Here is a 23,907-nt window from a genome sequence, read left to right as displayed (position 1 = left end):
ACTGCAGGAGGGCAGAGTGTCAGAAGACCAGTGGAAAGCCTCTCTGCTTCACTCCACCCGTTTAAAAAGAGAGACTGCCTGAACCTGGACGACCCTGCACAGGCCTAACCCTAACCCTAACCCTAACCCTGGACAGAGGAGGCTACTGCTGCACTTTGGCGCCTCAGCTCTGCCAGAGGTTCCAGAGGCGCCTTCCCTTATCCCCGTCAACCATCACTGTAAGAGTGCAAGGGTGCTCCCTCTAAGTCAAGAGCCAACTCCGTTGTTGATTATTCATACCGATTAGTGGATGCAAAATGTTGTTTATTATGCATGCGGGAAAAACTGTAGACTTCAAAGGCTTGAAAGTTTAAAAACCTCTGAAATTAGAAGTCAGCATCAGAGAGTCCGTTTTCCAGGTAGAGCACAGATTACCCGCACAGTGGGTAGTGCACAGATTACCCGCACTGCGGGTAGAGCACAGATTACCCGCACAGCGGGTGAAGCACAGATTACCCGCACTGCGGGTAGAGCACAGATTACCCGCACAGCGGGTGAAGCACAGATTACCTGCACAATGGGTAGAGCACAGATTACCCGCACAGCGGGTGAAGCACAGATTACCCGCACAATGGGTAGAGCACAGATTACCCGCACAGCGGGTACAGCACAGATTACCCGCACAGCGGGTACAGCACAGATTACCCGCACAGCGGGTAGAGCACAGATTACCCGCACAGCGGGTACAGCACAGATTACCCGCACAATGGGTAGAGCACAGATTACCCGCACAGTGGGTAGAGCACAGATTACCCGCACAGCGGGTAGAGCACAGATTACACGCACAGTGGGTAGAGCACAGATTACCCGCACTGCGGACAGCAGAAGAGGCTGCGAGCGGGATGCGGACAGATGTCTAAGGACGTGCGGCCTACCTCAGAGTGCACCCTCTGGATGTGCGACTGCAGGTTGCCCTTCTGGGAGAAAGAGGCGGGGCACAATTTGCAGAAGTGAGGCCTTTCCCCCGTGTGCCGCACCATGTGGGTCTGCAGCACCACCTTCTGGTTGAAGGCCTTCCCACAGTGTGTGCACTTGTATGGCCTTTCACCTGAGCAACAAAAACAATGATAAAAACACCACATACTAGGATGACACTAAGCCCATGTAGCAGTAATTATACACATAAAAAATTAAGGACAAATAAAACTATTCCCCATGCCTACAGATACCTGAAAAGTCCAGCAATGCCACTTTTAAGGCTCACATCGGATGGTCAGAGGTCATAATCTCATTGTCTGAAGATCGGTGAATCCGTAATTAAAGCACACAATCAAAGGTAAGCACAAAAGTGTACTGTGTATATGTATAGAAATCTGGAGGACAGACATTAGTGATTATGTACTGCCCTCTTCTGTCCATATTAGGTATACCATGCAATAATAAGCTAATTTCAATATCGAGACCTGGTCAAGAATTCATATTTGATAGGATTTTACTGAATAATCTGTTGTTGTGAATCAGATTAAACACCCGAAGTGGGAATACAACAGCAGGACATATCCCCTACAATCTGGTCCATGAATCTACAACTACTAACCCGTGTCCTTAAGCGACAGGCAGGACTACATAAAGTCGATGCAAGTTGCCTGTGTGGCTGCCTGTTCAAACTTTACCTCACAGAGTCTGAGGTTAACTGGGGAAAGATGTTGGGCATCCGGGATCATTTCAGCTGCCTCTCAGTGTTATAGAGACTATTGTTTTTACCCACAACAGTAAGCAGAAGAGAAAAGGGGAGCCCTCTACCTGCAAGTCAGAGGCTAGAAAGCGGCAAGCAGGAAGTATGACGTCAATAAAGAAATGGAAAATGGTTGCTTACCAAGTGGACTTTAAACCTCAACCATTTAACTGTAGGACAAAGCATACCTACTCAAACTTTAAGATGCTGTTGCAGTGTTTATTTCCTTTTCTTATTTCAACTTTCCTTTCATATCAGAATTATAAAACTCACATGTTTAAGGAAAAAAACATGTGATTTGATCAAGCCTTAATGAGTGTTAACTGATTAAATGGATATCCCCCCTTCTGCCCCATTGGGTATTTGTGATGCCCAAATTTTTGTTAGTCAGTTGTGTCAGGTGTTCAGAAATGAGGTGGGAGACGCTTGAATTTATGGTGCATCTGAAGTTGTGCTGCAGGTAGGAAGAGCCCAAAGGTCCAAAGTAGACAGGGATCATACACAGGGATCATACACACTACCTGTGTGGATGCGGACATGCCGAACCAGCTGGCTGGGCTTCTTGAACGTCTTCCCGCAGTGTTGGCAAGTATTTGTGAAACCGCTCCTGTCTATGTTCTTCTTGTAATTTCTCGAACTTCCTAAAATGGGCCTGACAAAACGAAACCCAGGAAAAGCACACGAGTCAGAATTCTAAATCCCATCTTGCGCTAACATCCATCCCCACCCTTCCCCCGCTGTTGTGCTTGCCTCTTCCGAACATGCATCTTTTTGTGCTCCTTCAATTGTGAGGACATCTTGAAGTCCTTGCTGCAGACATTGCAGGTGTAGACCTTGCTTCCAGAGAGCTCCTTGCGGTGGTCCTCCAGGTGCAGGGAAAGCTGGCTGTGCAGTATGAACTCATCCCCACACTCCGAGCAGATTAGGTTCTGTGGGCAGACAGGCAGATGGGACGCCGGTACTAGAGAGGCCGAGCACACGGCATCAACCAGAAACAAACCCGAAAACAGACAGATAGCAAACCAATAATATTATGCAGGCTTTACCCTTCTGCTTCAAGCATGTACTTGCAGTCGACAGACAAAAAATACTTAGCATACCATATAATTCCCCACTTTTTTCTGTTGATTTTCTGTTCTATTAATTTCCTGGCTTAACTCTTAACAAATATAGACGCTCCTCTACTTACGAACTTTCAACTAACAAACTTTCAGATATACGAACGAAGAGGACTGAACGTCCAAATTATGTTCCTTGGGCTCCCATTTCCTGCCCGCAACTTAATTTTTTTTTCCTGCGCCAATTCTGCCTAGTACGATTTCTGGCCGCTACTCCCGCTGCAGAGCAGCGTAGCGTGCGTACTCCCAGCATTCTAGTTCTTTGTACTTACGTATACCCTTAAAATGATGCTGAATAACGACTTACGAACATTTCAAGTTACGAACGGCCATTCGGAACGTATCTCATTCGTAAGTAGAGGAGTGTCTGTAATGTTCTAGCTTTTGTCACACTGGACTGAGGATCTATACAGCCATCTAGCTGCCTCTGGAATGTATTTCCTGTCCAGAACTACGTAGAATTCACTGTTAAAAGCATGATTTAATAAAAGCTTTTTTTTAAAAAAAAAAAAAAAAAAAAAAAAAAGATATCATGTGGCGGTTGGCTTTGGGGTTCCAGACCTCCTCTTTCTCGTGAAGCATGATGTGGGACTTGAGGCTGGCTGCCCGGGAGAACTTCTTGCAGCATACCGGACAGGTGAGGTTTTTAAGGTCGTGCGTGGATTTGTGCAGCGTGAGGTTGAACTCCACATTGAATGACATGGGACACTGGTCACAACGGTGTGGCTGGGTAGGGTGAAGAGAAGACAAGACCTTCGTTTTGGTTCAGAACAAAAGTATGTAACAGGGATGGCACTGAGTAGCTGGTATCTCTTCCTCTTAGCCATCATGGTTTAAGAAAGATTTCTCAATTGTAATCCCAGGACACAGTTCTGAATGTGCTGGTTTATGTTCCAGCTGAGCTACAAACATGTCAACAGTGTCGTTCATTTAAATATAACTTTACAATTTTTGACAGCTATTACATTTTTGTTTAATAAAAAGGTGATTGCTATGGTATATACCAGAGGTCCCCAAACATTTTGATCAAGGATCCACATCAGATTTTTGATTTCAGATTACAAAGTCAGAGATCGGGAACAATTTTCAATAATAAAACTGCATTAAACATATCGATTCATAAGGTGCATTATCAGCTGGGTCAAGTTTAACTTCAGTCTGCATCCACACCATGGCCTGGACTATGAGAAACCTGCTACATCAGTTCTTTTCTTCCTGTTGTGTTTTGTCTGAGGGCCACAAGTCAGGATTTTCAGAAAATCCTCAATTCAGTTTTATTTGTATAGCGCATTTTCACCATATTACATTGTCTCAAAGCGCTGTTCATTACCTCTGCCCAAATCCACCATAAAGGTATTCTTCATAAAAATAGGTTTACTCCAGACCAGAAGTGAGAGATTCTACTTTTATTAGGTGTGTCAAACTCCACCCAGAATACCTATACGTCAGTTTCATGTCTGCACGCTTTGGTACCGGAGGTTAACCCTTCACCACAGCAATGCCCACACGCCTCTCGTACCTTGTCATTGGCTTCATGGTCACGAAGGTGACGCTGCAGTTGGCTCTCTTTGGTGAATGACTGCGAGCACACCGTGCACTTAAACTCCTTGCTCTCTGTGCCTCCATATCCTGTGTTTTCAGTATTGGATTCCTGCAAATCTTCTACATGGAGAAAAGGACACAAACAAGCTCATGTCAAGTTTGCACAATTTCTCAGTGTGTGGAATGAATATTAAGTCACTGTTAAACTTGGATGCCTTGGTGGAACATGGCTTTGCGCTACAGTCTGGCCAGATCCATAACTTAAGAACACACACACACATTGATGCCAGCATCTAGCTGCAGAACCATTTCCTGAAACAATACTCAATACTAAGTAATTCAAAGATTCATTAGTTTTTTGCTAAGGAACACGTACATTTCTCCAGACGGAAGATTAAGCAGATATTCCTTATGCATATGCAAACACACGTCTTAAAAAAACTAAGGATATACTTATAGACGTACTAATATGCAATGATATATTTTTAACTCCACTTTTGTAGGTGAACTGAATTTTCCCGTCTTTGTGTACTTAATGATAAAACTTTTATTAGAAAACGCTTGAAATGACACCAGCCATGCAGCCACCAAAGCGGAGTGACAGTGTGCACAAATGACACAGCTAGCTGGGCAGCTAACACAACTCCAGCTTAACCTTACTATCAAACCTCTATCATTTCTAGAAGGACTGGTTTGACTTGTAAACTTTATATATTTTTCATTTACAAGTTCGTCATTCTGGACGAAATGCAAACCCGATAAACATGGTAAGAGCTAGCTAATCAGCTATCCAGGGTGCTAGCGGGAGAGGCACGCGCCGTGCTGCTCAGAAGCTAAAGATAACTACAGTTCGCTTTGCTGGCTGAAATGCAGCGCAGTGCCGAGCCCATTAACAAACTAACTGCACGAAAGTCCACCGAACAGCCGCCTAGCTTTATAGAGGTGGCGGTTAGGAGCACCGTGCACTCGATGCAGTCTCCGTCGGGCTTTCTAAATCTGCGAAAATGGCAGCGCGCTCCCCGTAAATCTCACACACTGGGAAGGGACGATGTCGGCGTTAAATGGGCGACAAAACGTTTATTTAGACATAGTGCGTGAGAAAAGCCACCACAGAGCTCACAGGTAACCCACACGGCTCCGGAGCCCCTCACAACGCACCCGGGAAGCTCAAGGTTCCAGAATAAATAAGTAGAGCGACCGAAATGTCGTTATTATTAATATCATTCCGCCTCGATCCCTCCTTCACGGCACAAAGACACGCACGGGCACCCGCAGCACCATATCCGGGGACTATATACACAACCTTTAACTACTTTTATCTCGGAAGCGCGGCCACTTCTCCGCGCCTGGCACGCCCGAAAGAAAAGCATACACGGTGCTTTATTTATTTGTGGCGTTTTGTTGTCCTTTACCTGTCCCGTCGTTGGTTTTGTCCCTCAGTTTGCGAGGTCGGCCCCGCGGCATAGTTTCTGGATTCAGGGCGGGTGTACTGTGAACGATTTGGATTTCAAAATGGCGGCCTCACGAGGGCCATGAATTTGAGGGCCGCCGTGGCCGCCACGGAAGAGGGAGACATCTAGTGTACAAACAGTACTTGTTGAGTGAAGTGAACGCTGCTCACTGCAGAAAATAATATTGTCAGATTCGATTTGGAGTGACTGCTCACATCTATAGCTATCAAACATGGTCAAGACAAATTATTATTTTATATTTCTGAATCAGAAAGTCTCTTCAGAATGTTAAAAAATCTGTTTGATACAGTATATGCTGTATATGTATTTGGGTATATATATGGGAGGGCCAACTACCTTTGGCAATAATACATGTATGCATGCATGCATGCATGCATAAAAATATAAATAACAAATAAAGGCTGAGAATATGCTTTTAACTTAGTCTGAAGACCCCAATATGCCAGTTTCTGAACCAAAATACCCAAGACATTGTTTTTAAATATAAAAACCACAAGTGACTTATTTGTCAGCATTTGCAATGGTAAAAATATAATCAGAACATCAGTGTTCATATCATATTCAACAAGTTTCAAGTAATGTATTTCTGTAATATCTGTTTAAGTAAATATATGTAAAAACAGATCTTGGCACGATCAATATATAAATGATTTACAAAAAATGGGTCAAATGAGCTGAAAAACATTTCATAATGCTTAGCGCGTGTAAATCGCTGACTTTTCTGCAAGTGGCTGAAATGTATGAATTGCGTGTGCTGTCACTTATTACTTTCAGTACTTTGACAATGGCAGTGAGTAGCAACAACCCTAACGTCGTTCGTATGTCTACAAGATGGCCTATTACCTTGCAATTTCTCTGAAAAGAGGGGCCACTGTGGATCTTATCTTAACTTCCCTTCTTACTCATTCTTGTATATTAATAACTGATGCAAATGTATTGCATGTTACAGTGGAATCATTTCTAAGAACTCACCAAAAGAACAAGGGGCTTTAAGACTACAAATGAATTATCAGTAAGTTATAGCTTTGGATAGCATATGGATGAAAATTGATGTTCCAGAGTTAGTGACAGATGGCAACATAAGCATGTCATTGAATGTGTCATAGCCTTTACCTACTTTCAGTTTTTATTTAAATTATCTGTAATAAATCATGTCCAAGCTTAGAGAAGGCACACAATTATGTTTTCTTGTTTATTATGTGAAACATTTAAAATGAGTTGACGTATATGAATTATTTCTGTCTTAATGAAGATGAAGATGTAAGATGTTTCTCCATAAGGTGCTTCAGCTTTTTGAATGTGATTTTTTTCTCCTATGTGTAACCATGATAGATCTTCCATGTTGACTATTAATTCAAACTCCACATTTTCATAGTATTTATATTATGTACATTATGTGCAGTAATAATTCTTGGAAATCACCCTTTACTGCATTACCATAGCCTTCACTGGCACATACTGACTGTTTGTTGATTAAGATCCTTATTATTTTATTCTTATTATTAATATTGTTATTTTTAAATATTGTTATTTAATTTGCTTTGGGATCAAACTATCTATCTATCGATTGATTGATCTATTGCACTGTGAAATATAATTAGATATTTATTTAGTATTTAGCCAAACGTTTTTTGTTACAGATGCAGGGTTGGTCCTTCATAACACCTCTGTTCACTGGTCTTAGTACAGTAGGTCCTCCAATGGACAGCTTGCTTACACAGCGCTGAAAATCAAATCAATAAGTTAGTCCACTCAGCGCTGCTGGGAGACTAAAAAGCAAATTCAGAAAGTTGACTCAAAGTGTGCAAGATAATTAGCTTGTTTTTTTGTGTGTATTGATTTTTCTCCTCTATATTACAAAGGAAAGCAAAATATGTTGTGTTGAGCTTCATGTCTGCTGAGGTATCACGTATCTTAGAAGACAGCAAGGTAAATGTCATGTGATGTTGCAGCTTAGCATTGTTGAGTATTCAATAGCCAAAGGTAAGATATGTCACAATGCACGGTATGCAAACCTGTAAACTAGGAAAGAAATCAATATAGCGTTGTTTTATAAAATTAGGAGTGCATAGCATTTTGTACAATTAAAGATAAAATTACACAAACACAGCAAGCAGTCTTTATTGTCATTTAGTTAGCATGAAATTAAGTACTTATTAGAAAGGCAGATTTCAATTAGATATGGTTATTCGTAAGGCGTGGGGAGAGTGAGGTGTTGTATGCACTGAGACGTAGATGCCAAGTCGAGAGAACGCTGTGACCACAGATGCTGGCTGAGTCGTTTGCTATGAGATGAACACACACTGGGGACCAAGTTGGAACCAACAAAAGCCCTCTTGGGTGTGCAAATCTGTCTGAATGCAACGTGACACCCCCAGCCAGGGGCTGTGTGCGAGCTGGCTTTCAGAACGCACAAATACTCCCCTTGTCACTTTTTACCTTTGCAGCCAGCCCTTAAAGCCCAGGCGTTAAGCTCTGAAAGGGGACCTGATGCCTGACTTGTTATTTTTTTTTCTTCTGAACTGCTGGGGCTGGGGAAAAAAGCCGGCAAAGGACGACACCATTTCTGTTTTCTTCTTCTTCTTCTTCTTCTTCTTCTTCTTCTTCTTCTGTTTAAAAACAAAAAGGGAAAAAGCAGATGTGAGTCGGTTGATCGTTTTCTCTTTTGTGTGCTGACTTGCGTTTTGAGAAGTGGAACCCTGAGACTTTTCTGTACCGTGTTCTAGGTCAGTGTTTCCCAGTCAGGTCCACGGGGACCCGAGACCGTCAACGTTTTTGCAGAAATGTGGACCGTCTGGCAGGGAGCGGGGAGGGAGCAAAAACATGTCTGGGAGTTCCCAAGGACCGGGTTGTGAAACAGTGTTCTAGGTAAGAGGATTCATAACAAGGAAACCTGAGCCAGTTCAAACACGCCTACACTCTATTTTGCCCAGGCCCTATTTCAGGATGCTTTAAAAGACATGTATAATGATGTTACTACCCTAGCTAGTTTGCGTTTCTTTGATGATGTAGGTAGGAATGTGTTACATAAAACACAGTACTGAAAAGTGGATTTCTGAGCAAGAGCTACTTCGAGTTTCTGGAAAAAAAAAAAAAAAACGGGCAGGATGTGTCAGCAGAGGGCAGTGGCGAGTAACTGACAGGAAGGGCAGGTTAGTGGGTTAATGAGGAAATGAGAATTCACTAAACCAACACCAGGCCACAGATAATCGGTACAAATCTTGAAAGTTTTAGTTGACAAATCTGCATTTTATTACTTTGCCGATGCTGTTTCTTTTTAGATGTAGGGAAGATGTTTTTTTATTTGTTTGTTTGTTTGTAAAATACACTACGATGACATTTAACAGCCCATAGTTTGCGGAAGTTGTTAGAGAGTGAAAATGACAAAGATCTTTGGCTACAGCTGGTTTTCAAAAGGAAATCATATATGAGAAAACCTCTGGCTGAGAGACCACAAGTCTTTGCATGTGTGGTATATAAACATCAGTAGAGCGTATCTTTTGTTTACTATCAGACTCTTCACACAGAGAAGCAGTTGAGGTCTAACCGCTGGAAAAAAAACGCCATCAATCTAACAACGACAATGGAGCTTTTAGAATATCAATGAGCGCAACTGAGCGCTTTTTAATTCAACATCCCAAACGACATATCGGCAGTGATGGAATCTTTCCCAGCTCCGTGAAATCCCCTGAATAAATAATCACATTGCAAAGATACAGGAAGAAGGAAAACTGAAAGAAAACATAACTTCTAATATGGATTGAGAGGTCACACTAGGGGCATCAGGAGCAGCATGCAAATGGAGCGGGGGGGGGGGGGGGGGGGGGTGGCAGGGGCAATAAATCCAGAAGGGAGTCAAACTTGAGAGGACAAGAATTTGGGCCAGAGACTAGTTTGGACCATTTACGACCCACTTTCAATGGTGCTGATTGAACCCCACCCTGTGATTATGCCAAGCTCAGAAATGTCACCCTAAACCAAACTGCATGTTACACAAGAAGGGCTGACTCTTCCGTGTTTAAATGGTGTACCTCTGGTATTTAAACAGCATGGAAATTAAGCAGGCTGTTTGCAACCCTAAAAAACAACCTTTTTCCCAATCACGTCTTTCTTTGCTGTGTTGTCAAGAGTAGTATTAATGTGTGCCCCTCAAAATTAATTTCTTTTAACTCCTTGACCAAAAAAAAAAAATGTGGGGCATTTATGAAACAGTTGACTGGGACTCTTTTTTCGTCATGTGACTAGACTGCCGCAGGAAAAAAAAAAAAAAGTTTAAGCACACCTTTCTCTTCACACATTTTAATTTTTTTTCTGTACAGTTACAGGCTATTTTTGGACATTAGGGGGCTTGTGGTTTGGGTCTATTTTTAGCAAGCGTGCGTGAGGCTGCCTTCCCTAGTGTGTCTAAGGCTTCATATTATGAAGGATGTGAAGAAGCGGCACTTAGCCTGTCAGGTGTAGCTGTTTATAGTAAGTCAGTCCTGTTTACCGTTCCCATGTGAATGTGACTGTTTGACCTAATGTGCTGATGCACTAATGTTGCAAGTGGGGGCCCTTTTTCAGAGGCGGCAGGGGGAAATAATGCTGAATTCCATGTAATCTGCCTCTGAGGACACCGCTGGATATTCACCTCTGATATTCTGGATTTTCTTCTGTTTCCAGTCCTGCTTTCATTGTTTTCAGACACTATCAGTCTGTCTGGGCACCGCCATTACGTTATTGACATGTTGAAAAAACATCTTGTACGTGGAGGGAATGTTCAAGCTGCGAGGGAGGCAGGTATCGGGACAGCTAGTTCTGCACCTGGGGGGGTTGTTCTCCTTGAGTGTCCTCAGCTTGCACTAAAAGCCTCCCCGATGGACACAGCGCTGGGCCTTCGGGGGAGGTGGCCCGGCTCATCGGCTGCGTTATTCTCTGGACCGAGCAGTATCACCTGGCGGGCCCGGTTGCCACTAGCAACCCTTCCTCCATTCCCATGACATGCGCTTCAACATACAGGAGGCTCTTTTTTTGCTCTCTGTGGGGAGGAAGTCAGCCAGGGACTGAGGTTTCCATGACTTCTGTGAGTCTGCATGGAAATACAGTGTGAAGGTAACAGAGCGCTGGGAATGATGGGAGCCGCTCGCCGTCTGTCTATAATGGACGGGCATGCAAAATGCTGCCACAGTCGCTGCAGCTTTATGAGGAGATGGGAGTGAAGATGGATTTCACCAAATCAGTGGGAGGTGAAAAATGTAGAAGGTATCAGCATCAAGCTGGGAAAAGTCCACACACAGGACCCGGGAATGGGTTCGGGATCAGCATCAGAGAAAATGAAACCCCTTCTTACTTTGCAGTTTCTGCAATTCATCAACCTCCTGTCATCGCACATATTTTTAAATTGCTGATATGCTGCTCTCTATTTTATTATCTAGTTTACAGTGATTTTATCGTTATTGTTGTTTTTTTTAGCGGGTGGCATGGTGGTGTAGTAGCTAGCACTGTTGTTTCGCACCTCTGAGGCTAGGGTTCGAGTCCCCACCGCAGTGTGTGGGGCTTGCAGGTTCTCCCTGTAAAACTGTGCAGTTTCCCCCAACCGTCCAGGAACATGCTGAGGCTAACTGGACTTACCAAGTTGCTCATAGGTGTGTGTGAGTCGGCCTGTGATGGATTGTTCTCTGCCTATAGGCTCTGGACTCTCTCCAGGACCCTGAATAGGGTAAGCAGTTACAGAAGATGGATGGGTGCTATTTTTATTGTTTTTTATTTAAATGTATCGCTTTTATACTGTTTTGTCTTTTGCTTTGTATTGTATATATTTTCTAAAGCACAATCCAGAAAGCAGGTGGAAAAACAAATTCACTGCACAGTGTTTCACTGTGTATGTGACAATCAAAAATTTGAGCTTGAACTCAATGAGTATGAGCTCCTATAAAAAAATTCAATTGGGGTGGACATTTGGGGGCAGTTATATTTTTGGGGGTGAATGTGTCTCTCCTATGGTTCCACTTAAAAAAATAATCCATATTTCGTTTTCGTAATTTTGATGCGCGTGCTGACAGGGACTGGGATCTGCCCCTGCCAGTAAAGGAGCAATAAATAGCATCCCAGCCCAAGGATTAGTTCCTCTGAATATCATTCTGAAATAGTAAGTATTGAATAAAATCCAGAAACTGAACCACAAGAATGGTGCTCAGTTCTGTCCCATTCCCTGGGTCGCACACTAGCTGTTTCAGCACATTTGTTTTGCTTGTGCTTGCTATCACACTGTACTCGGAGGTGGAAAGTTCAAGTCCAGAAAGTACAAATGCAGACCAAGGTTTTGCTTCAAACAACTAGTTGAGCATAAAGAGTCACAGTCACAGAGTACTCAACTGATTGGTTGAAACAAAACCTTGGTCTGGGTTTGTACTTTCTGGACTTGAACTTTCCACCTCCGATTGTGCTTACTGTCTGCCTGCACTGTGTTGTCTTGTTAATTGTCATCAAGCTATTATTGTTGCCCCCAACCCAGACCAGCATAAGCAGCTAGAGTTGGATTTATGTTGCATTACATCTGCACGCTGTCATTGGCCAGTGTTTCTCGTTTTGCAACGAAGCACGACGGATTGCCGAATGAGGAAGTGTGGAAATGTCTCCCTCTACTGCGGGTTATGAAGGTTCCTGTCGAGGTTACGCTTTGGCTGACTAATTGTCTTAATGAGATTAGCTGTCCTGGCAGCTGGCAACTCCCCGGGTTAAAGCGGGGGTCAGGGTCTTCGTGCCCCGACGCCATCGGCTCGCCATCGGCTCGCCACACGTGTCTGCGGTTGCCAGGAGGTTTTCTCGCCAGCGCTCGATCTGCGCCTGGATCGCGGCGTCGCCCCCCCCCCTGGGCGTTGTTTTAGCTCACTGGGGCAGCCCCCCCCCCCCCCCCCCCGTCTCCAGCGATAGTCTCTCCCGCTCTTACCCCCCCCCCCATTTACTTCAGAGATCCACAAAACCACTTGGTAATTATTATCATAACGTAGCACTCTTTATTAGCATCTGTTTTAAATGACCTCAGAAATAATCGTGTTTGATGTTGTTTTTGTCCTAATAATTTTAACGGGGTCTGACTTCCCTACACCGACATCCCATCTTGGGTGTCCCTTGCCCTGTTCTCCCTGCAGAGGGCTTCGGGCTTCCAGTAACCCCCTACTGGATGTGCTTTATCCAAGAAGAATGGTGCCATTTTTACTCATTTTCTAGTTATAATAAATATTTTCTGTATTAAATGAATCTTTGTTGACTGTTGTGTTTAAGGCATTAAGTATACGGGCATTTGCATGTAAAAGCACAGACGCACACAGAGTTTAGTATGAAGGCTCAGCAGTGACTTCTGGGGGCCTGAATGCATGTTTCCCGGGAGCTGGCTGGCAGAGGGAGGAGGGGAAACAAAAGAGGGCCTTTGTTTACTCCCACATGGGCCGGGGGGAGACAAAGGCGGGGCAGATGTGAGCCGCGTGCTCCAAAGGGGAGGGGGTCTGCTGCCAGTCCAGGGGAAGCCGTGCGACAGCGCCTCCTTTAGGACATTGCAGGAATTTAATGTTCTTGCACAGAGCTGCCACGGTCCAACCATGCCATCTGCCCTGCTCGCTTCCATTTTTTTCATCCCCGGAGCATCCTGGAACATATTCCACTGCAGGATGTCGCATCGCTAAGCACACAGAGAGCATATGTGTCCTCGAAGGGGCGGAGAGGACAATCACACTGTTCTGCATGTTAAAATTAATTGGTGTTAATTATGGGCAAACAGCATTAATGGTATGATCCTTAACACTGCTGTCGGCTGCATTTTTAGGCAGTCTAATTGCAAAGAAAATCTCTTGTGCTCAGCACGATAAACTCAGCAATGGGTCAATGTGTCATTTTGTGAACGCTTCTTAAAAGATTTTTCTAAGCAGCTTAAATGTTTAAGGTGCATAACACCATATTACTTAGTTTTATCACAAAAGACGACAGCCGTCATGCACTAATGATGGGAAGCAGCTCTTCTCAAATTCAGATACTTATCAGATACCGATTATAATGATAATTTGAAAATTATTTTGCAGTGCAATAATAGTGCAGTGACCACTGGTAGCATTTGTTTGATTGTTTAGTCATTTATTAATTTATTAGAATTTAGTATTTTTGGACACTGAAAGGACAAGAAGTTGGAGGAGGAATGGATGGATGGAATGGGTACGTTTAATGTTGGCTGAATAAAGACCAGTTGAGTTAACTGTTTATGCTATGAAGTCCACATATTTAAGCTGAAATATACAAATAACTTGAATGTTTCTCTTGCAAAGGACTGGCATCATGCATGGGATAAACTCTAAATCCCCCCCCACCCCACCCCCCCAGCTTCTCTGTCATGGTTGAGTCAGGTTAGCTTGCTGGTGCATGCAGAAAGGAGCCAGGGCCGTAGGAACCAGGGGGACGGGGGTATGTGTCCCCTCCCAATATTTAATTTGGCTTCATCCACCCCCTTATAAATAGACCTTTGTATTTAAATTATTAAGTTGTCGTCCTCCAAATATAAAACTCTCTGCTATACCATTGATAGGGGCCCCTGGCATGTGGCTTAGCTGTGAGAAGCTAAAACTGCGAAAGCTTAAAAAGAAAGTAGTTGTTTTAAATATTTTAAGCACAGGGATACACAGCAGATGGACCCTTCCACCGGCTGCACTTTGACAATGCGGCAGCTCTTCTTTTGTAACAGGTGGGCAACGAGACCTTTTCTAAGACCATACTGTTCTCACAGACCATGTTCAGCAGCAGACAGAGGATGCAGAGAGGTGGGGTGCCGCGGTGCTTGGGGGGGGGGGCACGAGTCACCCACCGGTTAAAAAGTGAGCTCAGATCCTTCTCTAAAATGACAACGATGACATTCAGACCACCACTGTGCTCATGGTTAACCATTGTTAATTAGAATTAGTGCTGATATTCAGATGAGGTTTCTAGTGATTACACAGTAATCTGTCATATGGGACTATTGTGATTTTTTAATGCTTTAGACATGCTGACTCAGAAAAGCGAAAGAGGCGCCCTGCTTGGCTGGTGTCACAGGAGTCTGTCGAAACTGAAGTCTGAAATGCTAAAAGAGGATTCTCAGACTGGATTCTGGGGGTTTAATGTGACATGACGTTTCTGAATGCCAGAAATGAACCGGCGACTCCCTGCACTGCACTACTCTGCTCCACTGCGATGCTGCTGACCACCCAGTTTCCATCTCCCAGGTCCAGATTCAGGGCATCGATTGAGCTGACGGCGTTTCTGTTGGGAAGGCAGGGGGAGGGGCCGAATACCCCCCATCCCCCAATGAAGAGCCGCAGCGCTGTGATTGAGCCCTTTGCCTGCTCCCTGCACTGTCGCACACATTTCAGATGAGCAGTTAAGTGAATAAACCCCCCCCAGTGCTCCATCGCAGCACCGAACCCCTAATTATAATCAGCATTCTTCAAATACTACGTCGCTGGAATGATCTCTGTGTAATCATTTTAGTTCTTTATTATTTACTCTTCTGTACATAAAAGAAATAATACTGAACTAACAATAAATTAAGTGCTCTTATGCAGCATTTATGCCGCATAACAAAAGCAATACAAAATATTGAAAGCAATTAAAATAAAAACCACATTAGTTTTAATCCCTATTCTGAGCTAATACTAGAAACAATGGCATTAGTTTTTCAGGAATTGGGGGTTGGGTTGTGGGGGATTATGTTTCTGTCGAGTAACTGGAGATTAGGGAATCAAGTTACAGGTCGTCTCAAGCATATAAACAAAAAACGTGGGTTATTTGTGTGAAGAGACGGGGACTCATACCCAGCTGCGCGTCAGCACCAGCTGCCCCGGTGCCAGAGGGACACTAGGATGCTACCCACAAGGCCTGCACACCATCGTTTACAATAGTGGTGAGGCGGGTTAGGGCACATATGCATCTAACATATGCTACTATTAAGGGTTACTGTTGCAGGCACTAGGCAGAAAGCGTTGATGCAGCTAACATACTAATCTATTCTTATTTATAGTACAATAACATGTAATACTTAGTATACATTACGCTACATTTATGTCATAAGCAGTTTAACTATGAGTTAATGGTTTTAATTGCTCCAGGATGTTTAGAGAGATTCAGAGATTCTGCATGTTACCTTGTTTTGGGTTCCAGAGTATTTGTATTTCAGAGTATTTGACTTTGTACAATGGAGCCCTTCCTGCATTTCATGACATCCTCTGTACTTCCTCTCCTCCTGTTTTTAACCCAGTAAGAGTGATTTATATACATTTTTTTGTATTAAACTCCCATACATGCGTGTATAATAATTATAAAACGTGTTGATACACGCATTTCTAATTGCGATGTTGAACTGATAATGTCACGCCATTCATTTAAATTCATAAACTGTCAGGCAGTCACTTTCATTTCGCAACTCAGATTGTGCTGCTGTCTTTAGCCTTAATACATGTAGACAATAAACAGTTAACAGCTGTCTGAATTCATGCAAACTGTTAAAAGACTGCTTAGCAAAAAATTTACCAAACATATATAACTATAACATATATCTATCAACTGAGCTTCCATAATACTTACCAAGTACACCATGGCAATATTACACAATAATAAAATTTTGTGCATGGTATATCTAGTAAAATGTTTTGCAATATATTCTATAATATTTCAATAACATACTTAAAACATGTAGTATAATCTCAAATAAGATAAACCACATCTTTTCAGAACTATTTTTTCCAAACTCCTTTTGTGACTTGTAGCAGTTAAAATAATAAAACAGTTTGTCATTGACAACATGCCTGATCTCTAAAACAATGTAGCGAAGTGTTAGCACAACATATGAAGTTACAAAAAACGTCTTTAGTTTTTAATATTTGCTATAATACCTGAACTGAGTGCAAATCCCAGGAATCAGGCCAATGTAAATGCAGATGGGCAATTTTCAGCTGAATTTGATGCATACTGTTTTATATAATTTCTTTATGCGAGTATCAATTATAGTGTTTCTGAAACTGTAGAAAAGAGGACGTGATAGTGAAAATTATGCCAGCAATGAATTTGGACAAATAAATGGAAGTCACACACAAAATAGCCATAGGAGAAAGTCCCTTTTTAGAGAACTACACTGTATGCTTAAGAACGTGATCTGTCCAGTAGAGGACACAATGAGACCATGCAGGTAATTAACAAAAAAAAATGACAGTGGGATTTGAAAGGACAGTTGGATGACACATTGAGAGACTGACATTAGCATCAGTTAGTAGCCTTTTTGAATTTTAGGTTTCAAATCTTCCGCTGGAGTAACAGGACCACATGGTGTAAGACTTGCTTAGGTTCTTTCCCAATGACTGAAATCATGTACGTTTAGATGCTGGTAATGTCCCTACAGTGTCCATTCAATGTCCATTAATGTTCATCCAATGTCCAATAATGTTCATCACTCAGTGAATTAGGAGGCACTTCTAGATGAAGAATTAAAGCAAAAGTTAGCATGACATACACACACACACACACATGCACACACACACACACAACCAGTCTGCACTCACTTTGGTCAGTCTGCACTTTACAAGGCCAGTCTATACTCACCGTGGCCTGATATTATCAGTCAACGCTGTGCAGAATCAATGTCAGCCATGATTTCCATAGGCGTTTCTTTGTACTATATTAACATGGTGTAACACTGGCAGCACGAGACAGAGTGAAGACAAGTGTTTCAATGCTGGCAGACACGTTTTAAAAGAAATGTTCCAGTGTTCTGATCATTCATGTTTGCCAGTAAAGAATGCTTCATCTTCTGAAACTCTCAGAGCAGACTTCCTGTCGCAGTGCTCAAAAACAGGATATCTAGCTATATTACACAAACTCAAAGGGTATTGAATGACAAAGTGTGTTTGTTTCTACAGAACAGGCATCAAAAAAAAAAAAATGGCCCTTTGTTCTTGGTGCTTTCCAACTTGAAGAGCTGAAGAAGCTGGAAATCCTCTCGAAGAACTCTGACTGGAGCAGCTCTTCCAACTGACGTGCACAGAGCTACGTGAGCGATCGACAGATGGTCCCTTGATATCGACCAATCGAAATTCCTCAGGGAGACGGGGACAGTCTCGAGGAGCCCTCAACTCCTCCACTCTGCGTCCTCGAAGTGTTTAATCTTTACATTAATGGCCTGATGCACCTGATGAATCAAATCTGGACTATGAGCACAGGGTTAGCAGGGGCTTAATCACAGGAATCATATCAAGATAGAATGGAAGACACGCAGCAGCAGTCATTGCTCTAAGATGGCATGATTTTGTGATGTTTGACAGTCCACATGTCAATTCTGTGATTTCAGTTTCACAAAAGTATAGTCAGGTGCTTTCAGTAGTAACCATAAATGCACAAATGCAATAAAATGAGTGAATTGTGGGTGTACCAAAATATTAAAGTGGGGGTGCTTCAGCTTAGCCAATCATAATGTGCATATTAAAGGGATAAAGTAGTGCATATAAGCACAAATTTGCATCACCCTGTGTGAACATTTCTCACTGCAACAAAACTAGGAATAAACTCTGTTTTATCATGGTATGACCCTCTGGCTCCAAGCAAGCTATACAGCTACCATTCTAGGCATAAACTATTTCTATGCTTCATCCCCATCTTACCCCAACTGGGCAAGTTCCTAAATCGACAACTGTATATATAACGAGAGGTGCTTAGGTCTCATCTTTGACAGGAAGGAGTTCAAATCGTGCTGTTGCATTTCAATGGGGGCAACTTAGCCTACATAGCTAGATTAGAAATCAAACTCTATAAATTGGTGAAGTGTAAAAATAGTGTATACTCTGTATAATGGCAGCCTTTAAATAAATTATTTACTGAACAAAAATCGATGGTACTATCATTTTACAATGGAGACAATTTATTTTCTGTTCCAGTTTCATTAATGAATAATACATTCCAACCAGATAAATACACAGTATCACCGGAAAATGAGTCTGGAACTCAGAACATATGTGTGTTACAGTAATCGAGAAGCTGGCTAATTCCATATAAACAGTGGAAACAGCTGTTGTCGGCCTTTGATCTGTTCTTGTCCAGGTCTATTCATGCTGCCCGTGTGGATTAAGACCTTGTCAAGAGGACTTTGCGGTATCGTACATTAGGAAGACGCATCGCTCTTATTTACGCTAAGGATTACCGTACACTGCTCATGGTTAACATCAACTTGCTTTCTGCTGGCTAATGATGAGTCGAATCTAATCGCCATAGAAACAAAAAGGACTTGTGCTCCAGATCAGGCCTGTGGGAGAGCTTCCTAATGAGTCTGATTGTCCCTGAGGTTTACTTAGCCTTCCTCTGAACAGAGTTGTTCCCCAACGCAGGACTTTTAATGTTTGACAATCAAAGTGTTCGTAAGCTACCTGAGGTCTTCCATCTTGTTTGCCTTACCAGGTTTGTTTGATCATCTGTGCTAGACCATTTATTGTCTTTGATTTTACATATCTTCTTCTTATATGAAGTGAAAAATAAAACCATTGCACTTATTCTTCAAATATCACGTTGATTCACGTATTATCTCCTTTAACATATAACAATGCAGTATAACATTTAATTATTTAACCTATATATGATAATCCAAAGATATCATTCATTTTATTGACTCATTTACTAATCTAGCCAATTAGGTGATGAGTTGCGAGCAGGGAAAACATTCTCGTTTCCGCCGGTCTGTGTCGCTAACCGCGATGTAACAGTCATTTTTGTGATGCAGACGTTGAAATAACGTAAAAGAAGGGGGATGATGAAATGATGATGTGGCAGAATACACCGCTTGTATTGCTATGTCCCTGGGTAACTAGTCTACGGAAAACAAAGGCAGAGACTACGACTCAGATCGTCAGTTATGGGGCACTAAAGCGTACGTTACAAGTTTTTTTTTACATGAACGTTAGAAGCAGCCGAACATCTTGGGCAAACACTGATCCCAGTTAACAATGAGGGACCTCGAAGATGGGCATGCTGTCTAACAGAGGGGAGCGGGCTACCCTTTGTCACCGGGCAGCCTTGTTAAAAAGAATTAAGAAAAACGTTATTCGCCTGACAGTTTTCTGAATAATTAGGCCAGATGCTTCACTTTAAAACGAATTCATATTGCAAGATTTGCTGGCCCGTCGTAAAACGAAGATCGTCCCAGTTAGCAAGACTGGATAAAGAAGCTGACTTTCTAATGTATGGGGAAGTCCGTCCCTCTCCATCAAAGTGTCAATCCCAGGGGTGCAATGAAACGCATGGTCCTGCAAGGTCAGGCCGTCCGTATGCGACTGTGCACAGCTAGGCGTGTGAACAACATGCAAATTTGGTCGCCTTGCCAATATTTTATTTATTACGCTATTTCTCGTCTTTCGTTTCGTGTTGTATTTATTTGTTCTACAGCCTGGTTGTGTTATTTCCAGTTTTAACGGTATTATTTTATCATCGCTTTTCACACTCGTCTTTATAGGCCTACTTAAACGCATTTCCTAACCACTATAATTTTCTCCTGGTTTCGTGAAGTATCGGAGTTAGGATGAACCTATGTTGGGAAGGATTTATTGAGTACTTTCGGGGGTTGACAGTAGAAGGCCAATTGAATTAGCTTTGATTGTCAATTAGTACTTTTACTAGCTGTGAAATCACGCAGTCAACTGTATTTTTAAACTGTGGTATAAAGAACAAGATAATACTCCTTCCGCAATAGCAAAACACATTACGAAAACAATAAAGTTGCAATTTCATAATGCTGTTTTTAGAGTGTAATCGCCAATATATCGAGAATTAACATATTGCATATTTAAAATTTGATCGGGGTTTTGTAAGATTTAAAAAATTCAATTTGTAAAACCATAAACGACACAATATGTTTAAAATGAGGAAACGACCTCCATCTGAAGTATAGCCTGCCATCAATAGACCACCTGAAATCATTAAAACATATCCCAGTCTAGTCACCTTATAGGTTATGTTTCCTGAAATTCCAGTTTTAAGTGACCGCGCTATTTGAAACACAATCACAAATTCGATTTTATTATCGTAGTCGTTCAGTTCGCTTTTTGGCACTGTAAGAAATGTGTGCTTTAAGTAGCCCTCGTGTTTTCTGCAGAGATATGTGCATACATATACTGTATATAATATTATTCTTTCAGAGACCAGCCATGCAGAGTGACGCAAAGCGCTTTGTGAATGAATTACATCAATCCCTTCTGGATAAAGCGGGGACGCAAGTATATGAGACCAGCGAATATAAGAGCGTAGTATATGACCAGAACAGACCCTTGCATTGTATCACATTGGTGCATTCTACTCCTTTAATTAGGCCTGTGTATATGTTATATGTAAAAATAAAGAAGCAGTCTGAAGCGGCACCAGTTTTGACGAATCTGTATAATCTCCGAGAGCGACACAGCTCTTAAACGTGAATGGGAGCTTAGACCATCACACCTGTATTTATATCGTAATTTCCACAGCTTCGCCAGCTTTACACCCCAGGGCTGTGCCTTTGGGTGTAGAAACGTATAAATCTGAACTTTCATTAGTTACGATGAAAGAAATTATTTTAGAAATGGTCAAATGCCCCCATAGTCCTAGTATAAACTAACTGGTGAAATTCTGTGTCATGACGGACACCACGTTTGAATCTTAGATGGCCAGATTCACAAAAACGAGATAGGCTACCAAGTGAACTATTCAATCAAACCACAAACGTATAAGGCACATGCTAAATGAAAATGCGTTCACTTGTTGTAGTACTTATAACAAGGTAGCCTGTGCAACGTGCACTCAGCGGAATGACAACTGATCTACATATGCACTTTCTCTGCATGGCCAGAACTTTGTGCTGATAAGACAATAACAGATTTAATACGGAAGAAACCATTGCTGCCTCAGGTGTAGTGAGTACGAAGCGCCGTGCAGGCATAAGCGCTCCGCTTAGTGAATGATCTTTGCGGCGTTTTGGTGTCACGCGCCGTCTGGATCGCCGCTGCAGACGATCGCGACAAGACACAGGATCGTAAATATTTTGTGCAGGAAAACCGCGTCCGATTTAAGGTAATCCCCACTGGGATAATGGATCTGGCTCAATCGTGTGCAGTTCTACATACAGCGCAGGGTCTCACCTTCAGCTGTTTTTTTAATCTCTCTGCCCTCTCTGAGACTTTGATCCATAAGCCGAAAGGTAGGTTTCAGCCTTGCATCGGTGTGTTTATGTTGACGCGCAATAGGCTCTTCCTGGTATCTCATAGACTTGTTTTACACCGGAACGCAATCGAAGGAGGATATAAAGACATATGGATAAACTTTGCGTTTTATACGTGGCGTTAATGTTGCGGTACTTGGTACATTGTAATCACTGTAAAACACAGACTTAGTGGGCGACGAGGAGCCGAGATGGTAGCTCTTAAAGTAGGCTACAGTAATAAAGGAATAAAACACATGAGCAAAGCGAATAGCCTGGATGACACAGTTGAGTATCCCCTTTGAAATAGCGATGGAAATAACAAAGGGCTATTCCAGAAATATCGCGGATATTTCCAGTGGCTTAATCATACATTTTAAATACAGAGTATCCAAATAGCGTTGGGTGCAGTTTTCTTTCTGATCCATTTTAGGAAGTTGAGGTTTTGACGTTTTAGGCATGATCAACTGGACATTTCAATTCAAAAATACACACATGTCGTCCTCTCTCTGCATGAAATACATCGCCGAAAAAAAAGTGGGCTCGTCGTTTTACCTAGGACCCGATTTTAGCGTGGATGATAGATGTAAATTGGTTTGATTGATTGTAGTATTTTGCAAGTGGACGAACTGGTCGGAGCATGTTTATTTTAATATACTTGTCACTTTGTGATTCTTAAACAGCTTGCCGCATAATGTCATGGGGTTAGAAACGACATTTAAAACATCAGGCAGTACTTGCTACTATGAATATGTCAAACCGTGGCAGTTCTAGCGATAACATCATACATCCTGTTTACTTTATTAGAACTATTTTAACGCAGTTTCGCACGCTTCCTACTCGATTGCCCACTGCAGAGTAACAACCGTTTTTCCGTTGAGGGCCCCGACCTTAACCAAGTAGGGCAGTTTGACTCATTTCTTTACTGGTCCAGATTACGATCAAATCTGTAACGGAAGAAACAATCTGGACCTTAATTATGCGATGATTTTTTTTATGGGAAAGTGCCCTGCGCAGTGCACGGCGCGAGCCTGCAAGTGAACTTGTGTCTTAAGTGCTTACAGGAAAAGAATGATTAATTCATATGATGTTTTCAGATCAGACATATATTTTTTAAATGTACCTTATATGTTAAAGCATGATTTCCAAGGAAGAGTTGGATCAAATGGGCTGTTGCAGCATGTGATTTCGACGCGTGCTTCTTTTTAAATATTAAAACAGAGTATAGTCAGGTCACTGTCCTGTTCTTGTTTGTCCACGTCACTAATGTTGCGCACTCACATCCGCTATTAAAAAAATGCAAGTGTTGGTGTTTTCCGAGTTATTAACCGAGCAACATTATTTTATTTTAAACAGCACGAAGCTGTTTACATATAATTCCTGTACGATCGCCGTAATAAGTTATAGATGCCGTTGGTTTTGCCTTGAAATGTCACTTTATATTAATATGAAACGTTTTGTTGAAAACTTGAGCAACAATTTGACCCTGCGACAAAAGAGCTTCAGGATCCCTTCCCTTTTCGTTCACGAGGACAATGGCAGTGGAAAATAAATGTACCGCCAACCCCCCCCCCCCCCCCCCCCCCCACCACACACACACACACACACACATACACACACACACACAAACACACACCGACAGACAGAAATGGATGGGGGGAGAGCACATATCAATAATTATTTTACCCAACGTTATTTTACTCAAAACCATTTGAAACATCATCACATCACCCTACCACGTTGAGAATCAGATTAGTATAGTGACAAGGTCTGTCTTTGACTAGGGATTTGCACAAAAGGCATATTCACTAAGAGGAATGTTTCCACAAACGCACAGTGGATTGAATTCCCTTTCATAACACC

The 23,907-nt window shown here is 42.3% G+C and overlaps 1 protein-coding gene and 1 long non-coding RNA gene across 5 annotated transcripts in view; one reads left to right on the top strand and one right to left on the bottom strand.

Annotated features, from left to right (window-relative positions):
- Window positions 1-5,916, bottom strand: part of LOC111852247 (zinc finger protein 236) — a 30,665-nt gene extending 24,749 nt beyond the window's left edge. The window contains exons 1-6 of one of the 4 annotated variants that reach the window (XM_072705456.1): window positions 5,787-5,916; window positions 4,352-4,494; window positions 3,394-3,558; window positions 2,465-2,643; window positions 2,236-2,366; window positions 915-1,087 (exon numbers count right to left, since the gene is read on the bottom strand). In XM_072705456.1, coding sequence (XP_072561557.1) covers window positions 915-1,087; window positions 2,236-2,366; window positions 2,465-2,643; window positions 3,394-3,558; window positions 4,352-4,494; window positions 5,787-5,838 — 843 coding nt within the window. In that variant the 5' untranslated portion in view covers window positions 5,839-5,916. Of the gene's footprint in view, window positions 1-914; window positions 1,088-2,235; window positions 2,367-2,464; window positions 2,644-3,393; window positions 3,559-4,351; window positions 4,495-4,750; window positions 4,768-5,505; window positions 5,526-5,786 lie in introns of those variants that run through there. The other 3 variants (XM_072705455.1, XM_072705457.1, XM_072705458.1) reach the window with 3 other exon arrangements.
- A 2,501-nt stretch (window positions 5,917-8,417) lies between these two features.
- On the top strand, window positions 8,418-17,842 carry LOC140581856 (uncharacterized). Its single transcript, XR_011984890.1, has 4 exons — window positions 8,418-8,486; window positions 8,573-8,714; window positions 15,071-15,224; window positions 17,756-17,842. It is a non-coding gene; the product is annotated as an uncharacterized lncRNA (long non-coding RNA).
- The last annotated feature ends 6,065 nt before the right edge of the window (window positions 17,843-23,907 follow it).

Source organism: Paramormyrops kingsleyae, chromosome 23, assembly GCF_048594095.1.
Source record: "Paramormyrops kingsleyae isolate MSU_618 chromosome 23, PKINGS_0.4, whole genome shotgun sequence".
In the NCBI taxonomy this organism is placed as follows: domain Eukaryota; kingdom Metazoa; phylum Chordata; class Actinopteri; order Osteoglossiformes; family Mormyridae; genus Paramormyrops; species Paramormyrops kingsleyae.
The sequence above is the reverse complement of the archived record's forward strand: the minus strand, read 5'-3'. Positions and strand labels throughout refer to the sequence as shown.